The following is a 25,663-nucleotide window of genomic DNA, read 5'->3' as shown; positions in this document are numbered from 1 at the left end:
TTTATTCCTTTGGAAAAAACGTACACATAAATGATGTGTATTCAAGATTGGTATTTAGGTATCAAAACTTTGGAAATGAAATAAAGATATACAATTTATCTGACTTAGATGTGTTACAAAGGGACAAATGTACTGATGTATTGTAAAAGTACAATGTATTGCAAAATTTGCGAAAAATGCATTAATTCAAATTCAATTGATGGAATTTTTAGCTCACTTTGCTGAAGGCCATCTGAACTATTGCCATCACTTGACGTCCATCGTGGTCATTAACAATTATACAAAACTCTTCTCCTCTGAAACTACTTGACTAATTAGAACCAAACTTGGTATGAATGTTTCTTGGGGTATCCTGCATAGAACTGATGTGGGGATTTTTGATTCGTCAAAAAAGATGGCCAACGTTACTAAAAATAGAATGTATGGGTCAGACAGCAGTTTTTCTTATATATCTCCAAAACCGCTAGGTTTATCCAAATTCTTTCAATAGCTGAAATGATCCATATTATTAGGACTACAAAAGTCCTCTGAGTGCTTGTAAGAGTTATTGCCCTTGAAAGGGGAAACATAACCTTTTTTTTTAACAGTTTTCAGTCAATATCTTGAAAACTGATAGATTAAAAGAAACTTTCAATTGTTGAAAAGATCTTATGATAAGTCCTACCAAAGACTTCTTGAGTCAGAATTGTTTGACAACTTCTTGTTAAATTTATTGCCATTGAAAGGCAAAATTCAACCAGGTGAGCAATTCAGGCTCCTGGGAGCCATTTGTTCTCAACATCAGACAAAATTGCAATAATTAATTAACACAATAATTGTTTGTACAGTATCAGAATTAATTAAGGATTGATTTGCAGGGGATGGTAAACATTGATCCAATCATGGCCAGGATATTAGTTGGATGTTGGTTGGCCCTGTCGGCTGTTCTTTGTCTCAACTTATTCATTGCTTTGTTGTCAGATACTTTCCAAAGGTAATATTACATTGCAGATAGTAGTTTATTAAAATTAATCTATACTACTGAAATAATGAAATTAATTTTTATACTCGACATGACAACAAAGGCAGATCAATGTCTCTATAGGTACAGGTTGTAGGACAACTAATTGGATTTATTGCCCTTGGAGATAAAAAATTACTTATTTTACAGTTTTAAGCTAATACATGTATTTTTAAAACAATAACAGATAAAAATAAACTTGGTTCTTTTGAGGAGGCTTATGATTATCTCCAGTGGTGTTAGGGTGGACCTCTGTTTATGAAAAAAATATTTAACAATTTTGTTATGCTCAGTCAAATTATATGGTCATCATATTTCTGAATTTTGTATTTGATTGATTCAGGCTCCATCTAGTGGAATTTATGGTTTTTGTTTGACCACTGTGTGTAGGACAGTGGAAGAGAAATATTTTTTTTAGGGAAAAAAAGCTTTCATTTCTTTTTATGTGGTGAACATTTACCGTAACAATTTTTAATTATCTTTTTAAGAGTATATGATAATGCTCAAGCTAATGCCATGATGCAGAAGGCTCAGACTATTTTGAGTTTTTGGGAGTCCATGTCTCACAATAGCCGCAACACTTTCTTAAGCTACATCTATAGTAATTGTTCCCCACTGAAGGAGTATTATGATGACGATATGACTGTGACAGATGAGGAAGATCTAAAGAAAGTCACTATACAAATCAAGGTTGGTGCTAGACATAGCTTCTATATCATAATTGGTTGGTAGGAGATAACTGTAAAGTTCTTGTCAGTGTAGTCACAGAATGTCTATAAAAGCTTATTAAGTATGAATTTACTGCTTTGTGCAATGGTTACATGATACAAAGATGGATGCATGTACAGCAAAGTTATAATTACTTTCTCAGCTTCTACAGCAATGCTCAAGCTTATGCCATAGTACAGAAAGCTCAGTCTATCCTAAGTTTTGAGTTTATGTCTCACAATATCTGCAACAAATTTTCAAAGTACAATTTGTCTTAACATTTCTCTTTCTTTATATGAACAGCTTAGAAGATATTGCCATGTCTGGTATGCCTAAATTAAAGATGAAGATGTCATTATACTACACACCTAGGGTAATTTTGTTAACATTTCTGTATTTTTAGGAACAACTTGATGATTGGGAAGAGAAATGGGAAAACAAAATCCCTATTGCAAATCAAAAGGTAAATGTATCTTTATCTCTGTGCCTTTCATGTGTAATGTCTCGACAATAAGTAGTGCAAGATTAGTGTTTTCATTCAATGTTTACATGTTCAGGCTTCATACTGTGTCCAGGATTTTACGGGAGTAAACCTTAGAAGTTTGAAGAAACTTCATAGGTAAGCTAAGTTTCTGAAAATCTTGGTTCTAATTCTAATATAACTTAGCCTAAGCACACACTTACAAGTACATTTGTCATGAAGCTCTGTGGATCAAGTTTAACATTGTTCTCTAACTTGGGTGTCAGTGTTGCATTTTATAATTTAATGTTGAATAATCATTAATTTTCTATATAATGCTTTATATGATAAAGAACTAATAATTATTCATTTCTTGCCTGTCCTTATAACACTCTTGAAAAGTTTCCCTTCATGATTTTTGGTACATGTGATTTAAGGCGTGCAAGTCCTGTGATCCCCCACACAGTAGGGTCTCTATACATGTTTCTCATTTTAGACTAATGACAATCAACAAAAGGCAACTACAAAAGTTGTAGTTGGCAAGGGCTTGCTAAAGTCAGACAATACACATGATAAGGACTATCATTTGCATGAGAGTTCACTGATGATTTATGTCAGTAACATAAAAATCATTTTGACAAATGAAAAAAATGGAAGTATGCATGGCTAATTTAAATGCAGCAACCAGATTACCAAGCAACTATATCAGTTTCTTGTTTCTTTTCCAGTAGAAAAAACAACAAATCTACTTGTATATTTTGTTGACGATGATAGATATAACTTAATAACAAACCATTTTGTGTATGGTTTTCCTAGTCACTGTTCAATTTATTTTATTTTTGAATTAAGACTTAAAGATTAAGTTAAACTAATGGATTCAAATATGATAAACATATTGTTTGTTTTCTCTCTAATTAGAAAACAGAAGAAGAGGTATACATCATTTTCACATCCAATTTTTAACTTGCAACCCACTGGATTTGAATTTCTACTTTTATTTCCAACATGTTTCTGCAATTTTGCATGGTGATTGGTTTTCTTTTTTTCTTTTTTTTTCTTTTTTTTCACATTGTTTGAATTTTCATGTCTGTGGTAATTGTACTTTGATGAGAAATAAATGTGTTTAGGTGATTGCTTTCTGTTTGGATTTTCATATATATGGGCATATGTTATTAGTAAATGACAATTCAGATGGAAGTAATGATGCATGGTTGTTTATCTATATACATTTGTGGTCTTGCTAGATTCATCTGAAGTAAAATACCATTAAGTAGATTATTTTGGTTAGATATAATAATTTTAATGAAATTTAGTGGTTTTTAATTTTTTGCAAATTCAGTAACTTGTGATTGCACAGTGTAACAATAGAAGTAATTATACACTAAGTCAGTTAATATTAAAAAAAAAACTAATCCAAAATTATCACTATAGCATTTAATATATAAAACAGCAATAAGAAAAATACTTGTTAAGTTCTAGTTTTAATAGGAACAGCTTATGGCAGGTTGGTAAAAATTATATTTGTATTTGGAAACTGGAGTACAAACAAATCTGGCCAACATTATATACCAATCACTTTCTTCATCCCTAATTCAAAAAATAAAACTCACTCCTAGATGCTGTCTAATAGATTTGATGATGAATTATTTGTTTTGAGTTTTTGATTCACCAGAAAAAGAGAACAGTATTCTAGTAGTTGTGTGTAGTAAAAGAACAAAATCCCATTAATTTAAAGTCTGTAAGTCACATTATAGAAGTATGGGTCAAAAATGTTTTGTTTGTCTTACCAATTTTCTATATTACCGGTAACATGTCTATGCAACTATAGTGTGTAGTTAATTCATAATCTTATATTTTTTTCTCTGTGGTAGGATGATGAAGAAGATGGTCCCAGTAAAAATGTGTCCAATGAGAAGTTTGAGAATGAGGTTGAAATTTTACGTGAAGGAATCAGGGGTTTAAGAGACAGACAGGATGACATGATGGATTCTGTCAAAGCCATCAAAAAATTATTACTCAAATTAACAGGACAAGGTGAGAAGAAGAAGTCTTCATGATTATAGTGTATCAACAGAATTATACTAGTTTTACTTTGAAATTTGAACTGCTGTATTTTTTGTTTCCTTGTTGGTAACAGATACTGTTTGTGTTTTTATCCTTACAAAAGCATACAATTACAGATCCAGGCGCGAATCCAAGGACTGGCATACCGGGCTTTAACCATATTTTCTTTAGGAAAAAAAATTGGGTGTTAGTTTTAGAATGTAAACAGCAGGCAGGTCGATTGCAGCTGCCAAACATTGTCCATGCAGTAACTAAAAAAATATATGTGGCAGATTCTTTTCAAATTTGAATATATCATTTCATGTGAGGAAATGAAAGTCAAGTGTGATTTATAAAAACTTTTGCTTTTGTTATTGTTTGACTTTTTCAATTAATTTATTTCTTTCTCCTTGTAGAAGATGATGACGATGATGGAGATGATTTTAGAGGAGATGGTGGAAATGACCGTCCTCCTACAGGGTTAGTATCTTTTAATATTCACAGCATATTATCGATTGAGAATGGTTAAACTAAAGATATGTTCTGATACTGCCAAGGTCATTGTTTCATTGTATAATGAATATGTTAAATTAAGAATGTGAATAGTTAATTTTTAATATAAAAATTGTGTGTTTACAAAGAGCAAAAGAATTAATTCTGTAAAAACTTGTCCAAGGCAGACTTACTATATATACTAAATATTTCTGACAATTTCTAATTATCTTTGTTCCATACAGACTCAAAATGATGAATGTTTCATGCAAAATATTTTTTTTGCCTTGTTTCCTTCATTCTCTTATTATAATCAAAGTTATCCTGATGTCCTGATGTCTCAGGTTAAAGTGAAATTATGATTTATAAGAAGTGATTGTACTTTAGATCAAGGCCTAAAAAAACAAAGAAGAAGAAGCCTAGAAGTAAACCATCATCAGCTGATGCAACTATGTGGGATTCAGCCCAACATTCAGGTATGTATTACCTAATACTGTCAGATTTAATGAAGGAAAGGCTTAATGGTTGAATTTAAAGCAAATATCATCAGTAAATTAGGGTATATTGTATGACTATTACCTTTATTATAAGGTACTGGGCAAGGGAGACACTGTATATATCAATTTAGATGTAAATCAATGAGAATAATTTCAGAAGATGAGGCAGACAACAAATTTTGATTGAAAACTGCAAGGTTGAGATGAAGAAAAAAATTTGTAAGAATTATGTACTTAGATAATAGATTTTAGAACCATTGACTGTGCTCTATTTGAAATATGAGGGGAGAAATTAAGTGTCTACCTTAGACCAAATTAAAGAACCATTAAACTAATGCCAGTAAAATCTTTTGATAAAGCAATCACCAAATAACTTCTTATTTGGAATTCAACAGCAGTAACAATAAGGAATGTATGTTATGAATAAGAATAATATGGTATGGCTTAAGGTATATCAAGCTTGCCATTTTTTTATAGTGGACTAGTAAGGTCATTTCTGATATCAAGTGAAAGTTTTATTCAGCTTCATGCAACAAATAAAACAGCTGAGGAGCTTCTTTTATAAGTCTTGTATAGTGGATTCCTCTTTATCGCATACACAATTTGTCAGAAAAAAATATGCAATTAAGGCTAAAAAAATATATGCTAGCTTCTCAGGCCTCGCCGCATTCCTAAAAACCCTCCCGCATTGGAGATTTTTATTACAGTAAAATCCAGAAATTTTCATATTCAGTCCGTAATCATCTGCACGCTTGACAGGAAGGTAAAAAGTACGATGCATATGAGGCTGTTATTTAACATTGTTCATTAAAAATGAAAATTTGTCTTGTGGCGGAGAGATAGCTCTTATTTTTTGCCACATCTCATATCCCAGTAAAGTTTTAATACCATGGAGTGTTTTATTTAACCTCTCAACATCCTGTACATTTACAGAATTGTTCAATTGGATGAAATTTCTCAAGAAAAAAAGAAAACTTGCTTCTGATAAAAAAAAAAAAAAAAAAATTAAAAAAAATAGCCTCCCTCCTGCATGAATTATTTTTAAAAGTGGCTTGAGAACTTAGACATGTTTTTTGTATGGTCTAACAGGAATATGCAATGAACAGGAATGTTGAATTTGGTATGGTGTAATAGTCTTATTCTCCTATACATCTTCCTGATCCTATATAAACAACTCTACGGCATTGATTAAACCAATATAATGGAATTACTAACAAAGAAATAAAGTTATATGGCTTTTGGACTAGTTTTACTACAAACACATAACATCAAACAGTTGAATTAGCTACACCTTTTAATTGAATCAGTGTTAAACATACATAGTTAAGGCCAGCAAGTGTTGATTTTTATACCATTTTGGAAAAATTATGCAATAAACAGGAATGTCTGTTTAGACCTATGCAGTTTAGAAATTTTTAACATTGAAGAGATGGGAAATGATTTGGTTCTTGAAAATTCTATGCAATTAACAGAAATGTGCAATAATCAGGTATGCTATTAAGTGAAATCCTCTGTCTGTTTTGTTAGTTTTTACTGAATAAATTTTAATAGACAAAATGTAATATCCAGTCAAGTTTTTCTCTTATGGGATTTTGAATATCTGAAATATGAGGATAAGGTATGTCAGGTTAGAATATCTGAAATATGAGGATAAGGTATGTCAGGTTAGAATATCTGAAATATGAGGATAAGGTATGTCAGGTTAGAGCTGTTTGTTCAATGTTTACCCCATATTTTTTTTAATCTAAATTCATCCATAGCCATAGATATGAATAACATGGAAAATCATGTTTGATCCATATAATTTTCAGATAAAGATGAGAAGAAGGCTGAAGAATCTGAGGATTCTATTTATGAAGCCATTAGTGCCAGTTTATTTTTGCCTGTAACAGGCCTAGAAGATTGACAATGACATTTATTAAATATATTTGTTCCAATGTTTGGGACTTTTCGCAATATTTTTTTATACTTTCCTATTTGTTATATTTTTTTAGATGTTAGTTGTTAATATTCCTTTTTGTATTAAAATGTTAATTACTCCACTTTTCTCCTACTCCATCAAGCCTTTAGACTACAAAGTGACATGGTAATTAATTTACACATTCTTTTAAATAGAAATGTTTCTAGTAAAACTAATCTTTTAAACACCTGCTGCGTATACTCAGTAACTATGTGAATCTTGTCTTTTGCCATGACAATTCATGCAAGTTTTTTCTTCATTGTGCCATATATTTTATCAAGAGTACTTTTTCAGTTGTCAATATTGTTTTTGATTTGTATAAATTTAATGAAAAGAAATCTTGTTTAATATGATTAAAGGAGTATCAACACCAAGACTGTGGACCTCAGAGCCTGTTGTAGATGTATCAACACCAAGGTTTACTACAGATGGACAGGTCAGTTTAAGTAAAATGCTTTCAGTAATTGTCAATTTCTTCTTTTTATACCCAGGCGTGGTATTATGTAATCCCTCCAAAAAAAAGTTGTCCATCCTTCTGTCTACCACCAAAGGTTACCAAATGATTACAAGATATGGAATGGTCAAGAAGACCAAGTTCAAGTTTCAGTTTGATCAGATAAATTACACAAGTTAACTGCCATTTTAGTTTTTTTACCCTCAAATATATTTGATTAATTAGACTTATCTTTCTTTGAACATTTATTTGAGTTTGATCTGTTGTTTGCAATAAAGCATGCGTCCATTGATATTAAATACAACACAAAAGTTGCAGGTATCATTTAATGTCCCTTTACATGCCCTAATTTTCATGATTGATTGATTGTTTGGGTTTAAAGCCCCAAGCAGCAATATTTCAGCTATATTCAGGCGATAATCTCTAATTTTCACTGCTTTATCAGGTAAATAAGGGTAGCAACAAAATTACCTGATTCATTATCAAGTCAAGTCCAAAATAAATCTAGCAAAATGGATATTACACCACAGAAGCAGCTGGTAATGCAATGGTCCTGACTTGGTACAGGCACTTCAGATGAAATGGTGTGTTATATCTAGGTTTTATAGTGCGCTAAACCTCCCTCTTCCATTGTGGCACGACAATAACAGTGGTGATTAAAAAGCATTTGCATGTTATTGTCATAATAGGTAAATCAAAGGTCACATCATCACAAAGAACATTTTACAAAAAAAAAAACAGTCATTACTCATTGTTTAGAAGAAACTGAGTATTTTTCAACCATGGACTGATATCTAAAAAATAATTTTGTAAGAGACCTTTCCTCATATCCCTGATTCAGGAGTTTGTTCCACAAATATTTATGGCGTTAAAGGAAATCAGAGTAGTAAGTACTTGCTCTAGCGTAGCTAATCAGGGTAGATCCATGATTTCAGAAAGGCATAAATAGAATTATAGGCGAAGCTTAGCACAACATGAAAATTTTTTGAAAAATCAAGATTTCATGCCAGAAGAATCCTTAGGGGAGGGTATGCTGGATCTGCTCCCTATGAATCTTGGCCATTGTAAACACTATTTAATTTTATAATGATGCTGGCCATTCCAATTGTATCATTGTGAAAGTTCCAAAATGAGAGGGTTTTTTTTTTTTTGCAACAACTCGGTGCAGTTGAAATTTTTTGTGATATTAAAATTAAATATGTCACAAACTATAGTGTGTATACTAACTGTGAAGTCTTCTAGAACATATAACCGATCAGACCAATACTGTAAGACATGATCATTTAAACAGTTCAAGAAATATTATACATAAAATCCAATTCTTTGGGAAATTAAGAAGCATCATGTCATTAAAAAAAATAAATTTCGTCTGGATGAATTGATAGTGCAATTGTCAGGGTTCTATCTGCTTTTTTGTCAGTCTCATATTCTTTCCAATACTAAACCCAGCCAAAATACTGTTAATGAAATAATTTCTATTGTCAAAATAAATGTTTTACATTACATATTTATCATCTGTACCTTAACTTTAGTTACAATATCAGTTGATAGTGTTTATTTTTTTTTTTCGGTTTGTGTTTCAGTTCCCTGGTGATTCTGCAGACTGTTAAAAATTCTGTGTATCATTCTTCCCACTGTAATAATGGATGATAGAGCATTCTTGTACTGATACAGACTCTAATGTAAAATCTTGAATGAAGTTAGGGCCACAAGAAGAATATGTCAGACAGCGGTGAAATAACAAGAAAATAACTACATGACGTGGATTTTAATTATTGTATCATACTTTACACTATGTCAAAAGACAACTTTAGTTTTGTTATAGACATTAAGTGATAAATGCTGTCCAGGTTATATATATAGTAAATCAAACCAAACCACCAATGTGTAAAAACATTCCATATAATGCTGTAACTATGTTACCTTTATACTCAGAGGAGCAGATTATTCTTTAAGTCTCGTTTCAGTGTCTGTGATAGCTAGTTTATGGTTCTAATTCTAAATATATTTATTTATTGATATATTTTTAAATGTTTTCCCTTTAGCATTGTTATTGTAAAATGTGCCTCTTTATACTTAGATCCATCCCTAGATTTTATATTTTATCTACATATTTGTACATACTAAGAATTTATACATTCCATTCTATGGACACCCCCCCTATTTTCATGTACAATTTTAATTGTCTCCTCTAAAGTAGCCTTTCTGTTAGATTTGGTGCTATGTAACATAGAAGCCTATTTACTAATCTTTTTATAATGATATTAGCAAGTTGTCATCCCATTTAAATTTTTAATCATATATCTGCTTTATATACCTAATTTGACATATCATGCAGGGTTTTACTCATTATCTCTCATCAGTCAGTTTGAATGCAGAGTTCCTACTTATTACAAACTTGGGAGATATTTATTATTTGTATAATTATATTATTATTTTTATTGTCTGTTGACAATGACATGTTATTGTTTTCTGGTTGACAGTTAAAAATTTAATTGGTGACAATGATAAAAAAAAATCAAATGTTGATTCTAGTTGTGATTGCAGTTAAGAGCATGTCTTCAAGAAAACCATGCAAAACTTCCAAGGATTGTTGAGAAACAAGTTTTTAAAATCAGTGATTTGTGTTATAATATGTACCTTTTAAGGTAACTTAAAATACATGAATATCATTTGAGGGATAAAAATGATTTTATATTTTTAAAAAAATCTTCTAAGAGCATGCTATTTAGTATGAGGTGCCATTTCACAAAACATTAGCTATATTGCATGCAATAAAATTGCATATGATTATTGCTAAATAGGTAATTTTAATGTTACAATTATCGATAACAACTGTGTTTTATATTTGATCTACAATCTGTTAATCATGATTATACATTGTATATTTAAAAAAAGTTGTGTTTTTTTTTTATTTTTTGTTTTGTTTTGTTTTGTTTTGGTTTTTTTTTGCTTTTTTTGGGTGTAACAGCAAGTTGTTTTTACTCATGTAAACATCTGAGATTTCCTGACAGTGCAAACATCTGAAATTCCCAGTCTGTGTTGACACTGGAAATTTCCTGTCAGTGTAAACATCTGAGATTCCCAGCCAGTGTTAACATCTGAGATTCCCAGTCAGTGTTAACATCTGAGATTCCCAGCCAGTGTAAACATCTGAATTTTCTGTCAGTGTAAACATCTGAGATTCCCAGTCAGTGTTAACATTTGAGATTCCCAGTCAGTGTTAACATCTGAGATTTCCTGTCAGTGCAAACATCTGATATTCCAAGTCAGTGTTAATATTTGAGATTCCCGGCCAGTGTAAACATCTGAATTTTCTGTCAGTGTAAACATCTGAGATTCCCAGTCAAGTGTTAACATTTGAGATTCTCAGTCAATGTTAACATCTGAGATTTCCTGTCAGTGCAAACATCTGATATTCCAAGTCAGTGTTAATATTTGAGATTCCCGTCAGTGTAAACATCTGAGATTCCCAGTCAGTGTTAACATTTGAGATTCCAAATCAGTGCTAACATCTGATATTTCCCATCAGTGTTAACATCTGAGATTCCCAGTCATTGTTAACATCTGAGACAATCTTTTTTATTCATGAACCAGTAATTGACCAATAAGTGAGTTTTCACAATAAAAGAATGCAAACTTTTCATTTACCATCATTTTAAGCAGGTTTGAAATCAAAACAACTAAGGTGCATCATTGCTTTACTGTGCACAAATTAGAGTGCAAATGAGTTTTAAAAAAATATTTTTGGTTTAACATTGATAGGTCAATAATTGGTCCAATGCCCAGATTGTTATGATGGTTTAGAGGACAAGGCAGCAGAATATTTTTTTTTGGATAAAATTCAAGATGCAGAGTGTTGGAAAGAAGGGTTGCATGTGTGTGTGGTCAATGACCTTTTCTTGTTTATTTTGTTTATCAGGTATCATTTATAATTGAAATGTGTCATCTGATGTGCAATTTATGTGCACTTTTTCTACACTACAGTGCTTGAAATGTACTTGATTGTAGCAGATACTTATAACTTTCGTGAAAATTTGGTGAGAATTTATTGTTTTACTTGAATGATGATTTTTATCTGAAAGTTTTATAGATAACTGAAGACTGTGATATTTAAGGATTTCTTTGTATTTTATGTTTACATTGTTTGTATGTAACTTATGTAACATGTTTTAATGATGTCTTAATTTATATGTTGTTGAATACAATTAACTTGGTTTATTTTTTATTGGTATGCAAATATGAGAAGTTTCAGCCAAACTATTTATTATTTACTGGTTTTGTACTAAATTAAAATTAATTCAGGATTAAGTTTTGATGAACTGTAATAAAAAGATTATTGCATAACTCCTTAACTTTCTGTTATGATGGTAGCAATGTCCTTTTGAATAATTGTATTTTATTGTATAAACGTAGTCAATGTTATATCCTATAGCTGAATTTTTGTAGGTAAATATATGTTCATAAGGCACCCAATAAATTTTAAACTTAAATTTTGAGGATTTCTTAATACATTTTCAGGTATTGGCATAAAAGGGTTTGTAGGTCTCATCTTGTTACCCCCTGACCATAATTGGTCTCTAACTTCCATTCCATAGGAAGTTATTGTTTAGAAAGTAGCAACTACAATCTTATGAAAACCTCTTATTAATTATTTCTACAGTGATGAGTTTTGTAATAACACAAAATAGTAAATTTTGATAAATGTGCACCATATTGACGTACCTGGAAGTAGGAAAATAATACAAGATAGTCTTTGGTTTTGACTGTTTTCAATAGAAGAAATTCTAGATAAAAAATAAATTGAGAAAAAGATTTACAAGCCCTATGCAGCTAAATCTATATAAGTAAAAGTTCATGTATTAAGGCCAACTTTGCTATGTGAAAAAAGGTGTACTTCATTATTTATATGGTTTAATCCTGTTTCTCACACTTTTAATCCTTCCAATTAACAATTAGTTAAGTAAACAAAAAAGACAAAGGGTTCACTGACCATAAAATTGTATGGTCTGTTTCATGAATATAGGTATTATATATATATATATATGTTTTGTGTATGTAGAAAGACCATTTTCTTATATGGATTATATTATTAATTTTCAAATGGAAATAAATTAATAAATATTAAATCAGGAATATATCCTTATATTCTCTCTGTTTTATGTGAAAATAAATTTTCAATTCAAGATCTATGCTTACATTTCAGTGTATGTATGTAACTGAAAACTAATTTCCTTCTATGTTTTTCGTGTAAAAAAGCATAAGTAAATACTAAGTCAAGATAAAATATTTATTTTTTATCATTATAATATTAGATCATTCAATTCAATATTGAGTCAAAAAATAACAAAATAACTGACAATTTTATGATATATCATAATAATCAATATAAAGAATATAAGCACTGAATATTTGAATTACAATTCTACAAAGTCAATTAATCTAAGTGCAGTAGGTGGGAAGCTGCATCTGTGTAGGCTGTCACACCGATGAGTCCTTGTTGGAATCTGTCTTGATTCGTTGCCTCATTGTCTGGATAATTTTCATGACCTCTACCTTAGGTTGATTATATTGAATGGTTGTGCAGTGGGCCTAATTTTACTAAATGTCCCTCGTGTGTTTACTGTTACTGGACATGCTGAGATGGCACAATGCTGGTAAACCCTATTGTTGCGTTTGTTTTTGACAATCTATCAATGACCTCCCAGGACTTTCTCTACCAAACTTGTTTTGAACTTAAAGGTTTGCCATACTTGAATTGATTGAATGAGAAAACAGCTCCATTTTTATAATAATATTTGGTGGGAAATGTTCAATATTGACATTAATTGCAGCTTGGGTAAGCTGCAACACTTTTACTTCAAATGTTTAATTCAGAATGCTGTAGCTTGGATGCAGACTACATATTAGTAACTGTCAGTAATAAAGCTTGGGTACTAAACAGTTATAATTCGGGAAAAAAATGGATAATTGATAAACTGCAATAATGATGCAAAACAAATTTAAGAAGATAAATGCAAAAATACCAAGTTTTTCATAAATTGTATTAAGCATAACAATTACAAGTAAAAAAAAAAAGATTCTAATACTGGCCATTTTGGTTTTTTTTTTTTTTTTTTTTTTTACAGTTGTTTTGTTGAAGTAAAGTATTGAAATAATTTTTTTTGCATGTTTAACCTCTAAGAATGGAATTTTTATATGAAATACTTGTATTTTTGTACTTTTTAGATTAAATCAAAGTCATACATAAACTTTATTATACTTTTACATATTTTAACTGTGATATACAGGTAAATTACAGGTAAAAATTTAGCAATAATTCAGAACTATAATTGCTAAAACAACAAATCCTCCCATGTTTATTTTGGTATGTAATTGAAAGTGGGAGAAACAGGACGACACCATTTACATTTCTGCTGTAAAATGACACCTATGGTTATGTTGAATGTAGTTAATACTTTGCTCAGAATTTTAGTTGTTAGTCTTAATATGTAGAAATTTAACTTGTTCAGAAAAAAAAATATGCACTTGTTCTTACTTGTTTCGAACAAAAACATTGCAGTTATTTGTTATTATGAGGATAGAAAAATAAAAATGGTAGAACTTACATTGTAGTTGTGTATTTGTCCACTGTTTGTCCCATTTAATGCTGAACATTTTATTATACCCATGCTTGCAGAATGGGGGTTTGTGGAGGAGTCAATACTTCTACCCATACTTCTGCAAGGCAGAGAGGTACTCTTTTATCTACTACCTCCTACACCACTGAATGGAATTAATGACACTTTCACAGAATATTTATAATTCATACACATCAAAACAGACTTTGCTTTTGATGAATGTAACATACCTAATTATTATCTGCCGCTCCTCTTTCACTACTTAATAAAATAAAGAAAAGTTAACAAATCGTTTATATAATGAATATCAACTCTTATTTCAGATACTGAGTTGTTTTGTTTTGTTTGTTTGTTTTTTGTTTGTTTTTTTTGGGGGGGGTGAGGGGTAGCCATAGCTAAACATGGAGTTTGCCTTTGATTAATAAAGGGTAACTGTCTGGTAACCACAACCTCCTACATGACTGAATGGAATATAATGAAACATTCACATAAAATTTATTAAATACTAGTACTGAAGATATTCACTTTCTGTTTTAGAACTTGATCTGAATGTTTTGTGGTTTCATGAATAATTGGAGGATACAGAATTTCAGGTTGGGGAGGCATTTATAGTATAAAAGGCCAATGCAAGCAAATTTTTTTAGGTAGAATTTGTGAAAAATAAAAATGTATTTTTTCCTAATTATTATCCGGCATATGCTAGGTATGTTGCAGTAAATATACATGTAGGGTACCCTGAATTAGTAAGAAATTGATAATTTTATACTTTATTTTATATGCACATGAATATTCTAGTCAACACCCTTCAATTGCTTTTGATTAAGTTTGGTTAATCGGTAGTCCTCATCAAGATCTGCTACCACACTCTCCAAAGAAGAGATTGTGGAAAACCATAAATCTGTGCCATCCTCTTTTGGTCTCTCTACCAAGGACGATGATTGTGATTTACCGTCTACGTACTGGATTCCTTAATTCCACAAGAATCCATACAAACAACGTTACATAGCTGGATCTGCAAAATGAACCACCAAACCTCATTCAACACTTTTAACTTTTATACTCACACCTGTCAAAGAGGGTCTGCAGTCATACCACAACACTTGTTACTCCCGTAGTGGAATTAATTCAATGTGGATCCTGAAAAATTTGAAAGATCTTTTGGAGACAATCAGTTCAAGACTATTATCAGAATATAATAGCATTAAAACCTATGATTTTTCAACACTGCATACTTCTATTCCCCAGTTAAACTTATACCCAGTTAAAATCCAGACTTAAAAACATTATACATCGTTGTTTTTCCCAAACAAGGGGCTCCCAGGAGCCTGAATCGCCCATCTTATTGAATTTTGCCTTTCAAAGGCAATAAATTTAACAAGAAGTCCAACAATTTTGACCCAAGATGTCTTTGGAAGGACTTATCGCCAGATCTTTTCAGCAATTGAAAGTTTCTTTTAATCTATCTTAGTTTTCAAGATATTAACTGAAAACTATTAAAAAAGGTCATTTTCCCCTTTCAAGGGCATTAACTCTTACAAGGATTCCGAAGACTTTTGTAGTCCTAATAACATGGATCATTTCAGCTATTGAAAGAATTTGGATAAACCTGAAGGTTTTGGCGATATATACAAAAAAACTACTCTCTGACCCCTATGTTCAATTTTTAGTAAAGACTGCCATGTTTCAAAAATCCCCACTTCAGTTCTATGCAGGATACACCAAGGAACATTTGTACCAAGTTTGGTTTCAATTGATCAAATACTGTCAGAGGAGAAGATTTTCGAAAGAAAGAACATTAAAAATAGCAAAAAATCGTTGAAAAGGGGCAATATCTCCAACATGACTCAACAGTTTAAAACCAAAATTTGACCAGAGATAGATCTCATCATGCTGCACACTTTTATCAATGAAAGAATGTAGCTAAACCTAACGGTTTAGGCGATATATGTGAAAAACTACTGTCTAACCCCTATGCTGAATTTTTTTAACGGCGGGCATGTTTTTCGACGAATCAAAAATCCCCATAACAGTTCTATGCAAGATACCCCAAGGAACATTCATACCAAGTTTGGTTCTAATTAGTCAAGTACTTTCAGAGGAGAAGAGTTTTGTATAATATTTATATACAAAAAACTACTCTCTGACCCCTATGTTCTATTTTTAGTAACGACTGCCATGTTTCAAAAATCCCCACTTCAGTTCTATGCAGGATACACCAAGGAACATTTGTACCAAGTTTGGTTTCAATTGATCAAATACTGTCAGAGGAGAAGATTTTCGAAAGAAAGAACATTAAAAATAGCAAAAAATCGTTGAAAAAGGGCAATATCTCCAACATGACTCAACAGTTTAAAACCAAAATTTGACCAGAGATAGATCTCATCATGCTGCACACTTTTATCAATGAAAGAATGTAGCTAAACCTAACGGTTTAGGCGATATATGTGAAAAACTACTGTCTAACCCCTATGTTGTATTTTTAGTAACAGCGGGCATGTTTTTCGACGAATCAAAAATCCCCATATCAGTTCTATGCAAGATACCCCAAGGAACATTCATACCAAGTTTGGTTCTAATTAGTCAAGTACTTTCAGAGGAGAAGAGTTTTGTATAATTGTCAACGATGACGACGACGACGGACGCCACGTGATGGCAATAGCTCACATGGCCTTTGGCAAGGTGAGCTAAAATATGGTACACCTAGATACAGATATATAGTATTTGGTAGAAATTCCTCATACTTGGTAAGAAATAATTCCAAATCATTTTCCAAATATACAGAAAAAGATGTTTACAAAATGTTGGAATTTTTAATCGACAACATATTTTCCAGTGTGGTGGACACGTTTTTCATCAAACGGTCGGCATTCCAGCGGGAAAAAAATGTGCTCCTCTACTTGCTGACCTATTCCTTTACTCTTGTGAGTCTGACTATATAGCTGATCTGATCCGAAAGAAAGAATATCGTTTAGCTAGATCCTTTAGTCTCAGTTTCCGCTATATAGATAAAGTATTATCTTTAAACAATCCTAATTATGGGGATTTGATACATCGCATCTACCCCAAAGAACTTGAGATAAAGGATACTACAGACACTGTGAAGTCAGCCTCATAACTTGACCTACACTTAGAAATCGATGGTAAAGGGAAACTATTGACCAAACTTAACGACAAACGTATTGACTTTTCATTCAGAATTGTCAACTTTCCTTTCATCTGTGGCAACATCCCTTCAATACCTGCGTATGGAGTATTTATATCACAATTCATACGTTATGCTAGAGCTTGCGTAAACTACGCAGACTTTTTGTATCGCGCTAGAATTCTAACAAATAGCAGGGGCGTAGCTAGGCTGTTTATTTGTACGCAAAATTACGGCGAGGGGTCTGGGGGGGGGTCTCTCAAGGACCCCAGTGAGTCATTGCATAAAACATTTATTTCATCTTTAAAATATGTGTTTTTATTTTTGTTACTTTTTCCGAAAGTACGCAACTTCGTATTTGCGTATAGGCAGCTACGCCCCTGAATAGGCTTCTGGAACAGGGTTCTGTTGCTACAAGATTGAAGTTATCACTACAGAAGTTTTATGGTCGTCATCGTGAACTCGTGGATCATTCCGGTGTATCAATCTGCGCCACGAAAACTGATTTGTTCGACGTGTCATAGTTTTCCTTTCCTCTTTCGTCTACCCCGGACTTGACTTTTTATGAGCAACTCGGCGAGTGTTTTTGGAAAAGCAGAGGAAGCTTACCCTACCGGTGCACCTGGTTCATGCTCCCAGTGTTTAGTGGAGTCCGAGTTGCTCCTTTGCTTTTGTTACTTTGTATGTATGATTTTAGTTAGTTAATGTTCTTTGTTGCGTATGTCTGTTTTCCATGTCCGGTCTTTGTCTTTTGATTACCGCTAAAACATTGGTTCCCTTGATTACTCTTGAATTTCAAGGTCAGTGGTCAAAAGGTGCATGTTTTTAAGTGGGATGTTGATTAATTTTAATTCTATAATTTTAGTGAGCATTGCTTTTCTACTTTTTAGACAGTTAATTTAAATACCACATTAACTGAAACATTTAAGTAAATTTGAGTTATCTCCCTTCGTCTATGTATGTTTACATACGTTGCCAATTGAACTTGTCATTTCACAACACACATGTAAAAATAACTTTTTCCGATCTACTTATGCTTAGCTCAAGCAACTAACGTTACTTTTAAAGGAACAATATCCTCCTGTCCCATTGTAGTTTGTATCGTCCCCGGAGAGAGGAAGGGCTAAATGGGGTATTAGGATAAAGATTTAGGTTGTGAACCCTGTAAATTTAGTATTTCCCCTAACTTGGCCTAAGGCATCGACATTTTTTCTTCTAAACCATAACGGAGCACGAGAAAGTCTGGGACTCGTGCAGGGAAGCAGCCCCACGTCACAATCAATTATGCACGGCCAATCTAGAGTGATCACCTTGTATAACACCTCAAAATATATCAATTAGGCAAAGAGCAATACGTGAGCAAATTCATGATTATATATTATATTAAATTAAAATTCTTGCACACTTGTATGGAAAATAAGGGGTGACAGGAGATAACCTTGGTGTAGTCCTGTATGTACATTGAAGAATGTTGAGAGTGTTGAATTGTAGATGACTTGGCATTTGGTGTTTTGTAGAATCCTTGAATAATCTTTACTATATGACTGGGATTCTATAGTGTCTTAGTACCTTCCAAAGAGTATTTCTGTCAACTATATCGAAGGCCTTCTCGAAGTTGATGTAGAGAGTTAATTGCCATTCTATCGACTGCTCGATGATGACCCGTTACGTTGCAATTTAGTCAATACATGATCAGCTGCATCGGAATCCTGCCTGCTCATCACGGATGTTTGTATCTATTGCTGCCTTGATTCTTTCCAGATTGTCTCTTGCTAGGACTTGCTTGGTATTGAGAGTAGCTGAATTCTTTTACAGTTTTTGGCAGTTGCCCAGGACGCCCTTCTTTGGAAGCTCAATGATGTATCCTAAACTCAATCCTCAGGGATTTCCACTGCTTCTCAAATGTTTTCAAACAGCTCATGCAAGATGCTGTAGGGCCCCGTGCGGGTCCAAATGCCAAAAGCATAAATATTACCAGTTTTTTATACTGTAAATTTCGATATGCTGTACACGAATAGGTCCGCAGCAGCGCTCAGCTTGTCGTAAAAGGCGACTAAATAGTGCTCAGAACTCTGGCGGGCGGCTAGGTTGCTCTGCCCACAGAGCAACTGGGTTATGTGCCCCAGGTGGTGGAATGGGGTAACCCTGGCAATTTACATGGTCCGGTCCTGGAGCTTTTCCAGTCTTGATTCTCCGTAGGGCTTTTATGATTTCATCCTTTGTGATTGGACCAGTATCAACATTCTTTCTACAATCTTGTCTTGACCTGGTCAAGTTGTATCTTAACAGACCTACACTTCTCAGTTGTCTCGATTGTATCATCAGATAACCATGACTTGTATTCCTTTGAGAATCCAAGTTCTTCTTGGCATGTGGTGTTATATGTGGATTTTACACTCTCCCATTGTTTGTCTACAAAAATTTCAACATTTGCAATATATGTGTGCTTGTCATTTTTTAAGTAGGAAAGTTGTTGTCATTTAGAAACTGTAAAAGTTCCGAACAGTCTCGTACATAAGTTCCTTAGTTTATAACTATAGGTAGCAAAAAGAGGCCTACTCAATTTCCACAGTGGGAAGTAATAATCGGACGGCCTGGTATTCTTATCTCTTCTCTGTTGTGATAAAATCTAAATTGGTTATAATGTTCAGTGGTAGTTTGTATATTTTTGTGCATTTTTCTGATTCTTTGTTTAACATACTGGATTAATATAAAACAAAAGTCTCCGGATATTGATGTCCATTTAGTTGCTCATTATAACATCATGAATTTTGCAACTATAAACAGTAAAATTTTAATATTAAAGACATTTGTTACATACTACATCATTTTAAAATCTTGAGTGGCAGTTTATGATACATTCACTATATTTACATGAGATTCCTCTCCTCTCCTGTTTTTTTTAAAGATAGTACTTGTTTGATTTTTTTCTACCTAAACTTTTTTTTATCAAAAAACATAATACAACATTATTTCTTATTTTACCATTGTGGAACTTCATTTACTTTTTTTCATTTATCTTCAATGTGAAATTAATATTTTATTTTCAAAAATAGCCCACCCCCAGTGTAAAAATGGTCGGTGCCTAATCTCCGAAACACCTAGCGATAAAACTTTGATTCTGGTCAAGGTACTCGGTAGGAAAAGAGGAACGGGACAATTTTAGAATATTGAGGAAAAGAGGCACATTCAAAACAGAGAGAACATTACTGTAGAAAATCTTACATTTATAAAATTCCCAAAGCATCCACATTATTTTGACAAATAATAATAATAAAATAAAATTTTGCATGTGTTCACAAAATGAACAACGGTCAGAATAATTATGGTAATAGTTTATGTGGAGTAATTTCGAAGCTATATAAATGATCGCTCTAGACGTGTTCCTTCCTTAATTAGTAAATTAAGGAGGTAGACCTAGTGTACGGGACATAACTCATGAAATCAGTGATATGTTTGCATCATACTCAATTTCACCAAAGTCTCTCAAGCTTTCATTTGCAGCAGAATAATATGAATCCAAGTTAATTAGATGTTTACATAAGATGGTTGTAAAATGGCGAATACAAACGTACAATTTTATGCAAATCACGATTTTTTGCTAGATACAGATAGATTCCTTATTTCATTTCGATTCTATTGAAGTATGACACAAGAATTTCGGTTGAGAGGAACAGGTCGGGTGAGATGAAAAAGTGGACAAAAATCAATATTTTGTAATATTAGAAAATAAATGTTTAATATTACAAAATCATTTTTTTAATATTAGAAAAAGATTTTTTAATATTAGAAATTCATTTTGTAATATTATAAAAATTCATTTTCTAATATTACAAATTCCTGATTCAGTAATATTATAAAATATCACACATTTTGTAATATTACAATTTGAATTTGTAATATTAGAAAATGAATTTGTAAAATTAAAAATCACTTTGCAATATTGCAAAATCAGTCACATTTTTTAATATTGCAAAATGATTTTCTAATACATGTATTAAAAAATCGTAATTGAATACGACAAATTCATTTTCTAATATTAAAAAAATAGTTTTTTAATATTAGAAATTCGATTGAATTTTTAATATTAAAAATGATTTGATATTAGAAATTCTTAGAATTTTAGAATTTTGTCCACTTTGGCTTGCCATAAAAAAAAAAAAACGACATAGTACGTGTATAACTTTCGTTTCCCTTTTGTTTACAAACGCTCAAATGATCTATCTTTAGATTTAAGATTAAGTGACACAGTGGGTTATACGATTACGATATCCGACATTTCTTTCACTTATGTGCTTTATTATAATCGTGCACATTTGTATTGCAGTGAATGCTTTAAGTTTGTAATACACGTGTACATGATGTGCACATTTTGAATTCATTTGCATACCTTAAAGATTCTGAAAACTAATTTGCATACAAAATTGATTTTTGTGGCGCAAAATTGAATTTTGTCTCACAGAGTTGAATTTTGTGGCACAGAATTGAATTTTGTGACATGGAATTGACTTTTGTGACACAGAATTGACTTTTGTGACTAAAAATTTAATTTTGTCTCACAAAATTGAATTATATATCAAAATATGACTTCGTCTTCACAAAATTTACAAATATTAAGGTTTATTAAAAAAAAAATAAAATAAAAAAAAAAATAACGAAAAAAAACGAAAATACAATCATGCTCTAAGATTTACAGGATCGAAATTATGATCATAAAAAGGCCACAAATATTAAGGTTTATTAAAAAAAAATTAACAAACAAAACGAAAATACAATCGTGCTGTAAGAATGAATTTAATATATTAAATATATATTTAAAAAAACAATTTTGAAACTTATGCACCACCAGACACCTACGTAAAGAGTTACACTTGGAAACAGTGTAAATGGATATTTTGGTGCTTTATCAAAATACATTGTACAAAACATGGACCTTTTCATAATGCTATTTCTGATTAACTAATATATACACAAAGCCTAAGATTTTAACGTAATTCTTGTACATCGTGTCGCGAAGGCCGCAAGATACATGTACTTAGTACTTAATACACAGAGCAAACCATCCTTTGCGAGAACCATTTTTTCTTGACCATCTGGTTCAAAAGTTGGAGCCAGGTTGAATTCAATCAGAGGACAGGTTTCTTGCAGAATTTTTGGTGCCAGTTAAACTGCAGATATTGACACTAGTTCACATTGAAAATGTACAAGATGCTTACGCAGACGATATTGGTACCCCTGAACAGCTTAAAAGGAAAATTCCTCGTTGGAAAACCAGATGGACCACGACAGAAACGAAACCAAATACAATCCATAACACACTTCGAAACACAAACAAAATTCTGTATTGGAACACATCTGCTATTCATGTCCTTCTAACCATGCCAGCTTCTACAGCCTCTGCAGAAAGATCTTTTTGTGTATAATGAACAGAATTAGATCCTACTAAGAACAACTTACCCCCCTTTCAGCACTTGCTTACAGGGATTTGAGGTCATGAGTTAGATCCATTAAATGGGCAAAAATTGTATCATAATGCTGTTATAACTACTTTTCTTTTTACATTTTACTATCCATGGCTATACACTCAAAACCATTAAATACATGTGCACTTGCTATGTACACATCTATAGAGACGTGACGATTGATAGAAAATGCATGATTACAAAATTTGCATCTATTTACTAAGGGAAGAAAGCTGGACTTTTTGTTGTAATACCAAATGTTCAGAATGGTTATTTGAAAACAGACCATGGATATCAGGAAACTCTATTTTCTAAAGATTCGGCGTTTAGTTTTAGTTATGAATTTAATGTTTCTGTCGAATTTTGCACCCTAAAAAGCTTCGCAACCCGGCTCTCCTACAAAGGTTTTGCCTGGACACCTTAAGCGGTCCCCAGACCCCTTGCCGATTTAAGCACCCACTTTTATTAATGCCTGGCCATGCAATATGACGTATTGGACGGGTAGAACCCGTATTGGCAGAGTAATCATGGGAACCAAGGTTATAGCGGTAATCAAAAGAATGTAAGGGACAAAGGCCAGACATGGAAAACACACAGTTATGATCATATTTAGGCTAATATTCAAACGTTAGTCAATAAAACTTAGTGCTGCCCTTTAGTTTCTGCTTCAGCTTCACCATACTGAAATATTTGTGCTTCTCAAAAAGCAAAGCTTGATGAAGTGAGCTACAGATTTTTACCTTGAAAGACCTTTACTCCAAGATAAACCTTTGAGGGGTAGCTTTTCAGTGAAATCCACTACGAACGCACAGACTTCTATTTTCTAAATCAAACTGCTTCCATGCAAGAGGTATTTGTCTGGCCTGCGACGAATGACATAAAAAATTACAATAACTCAAATGGAAATAAAATATTGTACGGTATAAGGGTCGATTTTTTTTCTGAGACAAGTGCCTGTGTCGGGGTGCCTTAACGATATAATTTTCATGATGAGTTTTCTGCTTAGGTCAGTTTAATATGAACAACTTGTACTTGGTCAATTTGTTTAATTTCTTGTAGTGGATATCTTTAAGATACTTAAACTGAAAACTAGTTCTAGAAATAAACACACAAACACTTGTACTAATTTCCGCCTTTTCATATCCTTTGTTTACGCTGACGTTACGCATGATATTCGTGTATATTCCACTTAGTGTTACGTTCAATGTGACGACGTCGTGTGAAAAATGTTTTTTTTTTTAAATGCATTATGGCTAATAATAATATCTGACCAAGAAAGTGGAACTGAGGAAGTTAAAGCATAATTATTGAGCAAACTCAGCAAATCGTTCATTTTATAAAGGTTATATTGTAACTTGACTCAGTGTCCATACATTGTTCCGCGAGTCGCATATGTCCATGTATTGGGACGGGTAGATTAATTCAGATTTTGTTTCAACTACTAGTAAGTGATAGACCCAGAGGGAGGTTTCTGGGCTTCGAACCCCCTTTAGTTGGAAAATATTGTTAATTTTGTGCAGATTTCGGTGGACGAAAAGAACAAATCATAGCCTGGAAAACTCCTTTTATCAATTTTCTGGATCGAAACTTCACTTTTTTACATGTCTGGATCCACCTAGAAAATGTCGAAATTGAAAGGACAGTAAAATATAATACTTTATGAGGCTTTTACATATTTTGTGATTCTTTCTAACAAATCATATTTCACCGAACTCCGAGTTTTGTGGTCAGAACAAATGGCAAAAGTATGTGCGTAAAAATCCTTCCAAACTGGTTATCCGTCATTTTATTGGGTTGTAGGAAGATCAAGATTGATTTCTGATAAGTTCGATCAGATTTTTGCAATGAAGTTATGTTCTTTCATGTTGTGTTTTTTTTTTTCTTCTCTCAGTAATTGCAGTTGTTGTGACTTTACTTTTTAGTAGTTTGGTATAAGAGTGAGTGTAACATTTTATAGCTGTTTTAAGCTGCCAAATTTATTCAGTTTTGATTTTAATGATTTGTTGATTCGTTGAAATAAGTTTGTAGCAATGCAATTGAAGCAATAAATGTCGATAATACTCACAGGATATTGTAAAAAAAACCAGCTTTTTTAATCAAAGAAGATCGATAGCTCAAATCTAATTATTTTTTGCCACTACTTCTGAAGACTGCATGCCGACAGGACAATCACCTTGGTTAAAAATACTTTCACCTTGGTTAAAAATAGCAATAACGGATACACATGTAAGCACATGTCATGGTTTTATTTCATTTATTTCTTGATTAGCATTCAAATAAATGACATATTACTGACCTCATTTGTGCCGTATTATATAACTATACGTAAATTACAAAATGATCCTTGAGTTATTATATTCGAACGTTTTTTTTTCTTTTACGGCTCGAGTCCGTCAAAGAAACGGATCTTCCTTGCCGTTGATTAACCACTTTCGCTTTGCAATCTGATTTTTGAAAAAGAATCGACCCTTACAGCACATGTGCAGATTAAGGTCACCAGAAGTTAATGCATACGAATTTTATCTAGGTCGCCTTTTTTCTTGCAAGACAATATATGTATCGACCCCTATTTCATGTATTTAATGCATTTTGTTTCTGGATATCAAATGAAAGTATACAGGAAAAGTACAATTTAGCAGAAATAATTCAAAGTTCAGGCATATTTCAACAGAAACAAAAAATTACGAAAATTACAGCTAGAGCAGCTTGAAGTCCATGAATATAATGACTTGATTTATGTGATTCGTAATAGTACCTCGATGAGTGTAATAAATAGTTAGAGTTTCACTTAATTATGACAATCGTGTCTCTTACTTTTGCCGGTA

General features: G+C 32.3%; 2 protein-coding genes across 7 annotated transcripts in view; one reads left to right on the top strand and one right to left on the bottom strand.

The window, feature by feature from the left end:
- Positions 1-14,221, top strand: part of LOC148629323 (uncharacterized) — a 44,816-nt gene extending 30,595 nt beyond the window's left edge. For 3 of the 5 annotated variants that reach the window (XM_088548246.1, XM_088548211.1, XM_088548238.1), the window contains 9 exons: positions 858-973; positions 1,489-1,690; positions 2,112-2,171; positions 3,087-3,101; positions 4,040-4,202; positions 4,628-4,691; positions 5,091-5,179; positions 7,520-7,596; positions 9,198-14,221. In XM_088548246.1, coding sequence (XP_088404372.1) covers positions 858-973; positions 1,489-1,690; positions 2,112-2,171; positions 3,087-3,101; positions 4,040-4,202; positions 4,628-4,691; positions 5,091-5,179; positions 7,520-7,596; positions 9,198-9,224 — 813 coding nt within the window. In that variant the 3' untranslated portion in view covers positions 9,225-14,221. Of the gene's footprint in view, positions 1-857; positions 974-1,488; positions 1,691-2,111; positions 2,172-3,086; positions 3,102-4,039; positions 4,203-4,627; positions 4,692-5,090; positions 5,180-7,011; positions 7,243-7,519; positions 7,597-9,197 lie in introns of those variants that run through there. The other 2 variants (XM_088548229.1, XM_088548220.1) reach the window with 2 other exon arrangements.
- LOC148629319 (metalloendopeptidase OMA1, mitochondrial-like) overlaps positions 1-25,663 on the bottom strand; it is a 142,347-nt gene that overhangs the window by 69,502 nt on the left and 47,182 nt on the right. The gene's annotated exons all lie outside the window — the stretch shown is intronic.

The sequence above is a fragment of the Perna viridis genome, chromosome 1, assembly GCF_037379345.1.
Source record: "Perna viridis isolate PV_CMFRI_1.1 ecotype Kerala chromosome 1, ASM3737934v1, whole genome shotgun sequence".
Lineage (NCBI taxonomy): Eukaryota > Metazoa > Mollusca > Bivalvia > Mytilida > Mytilidae > Perna > Perna viridis.
This window is presented reverse-complemented; position numbering and strand designations above follow the sequence as displayed.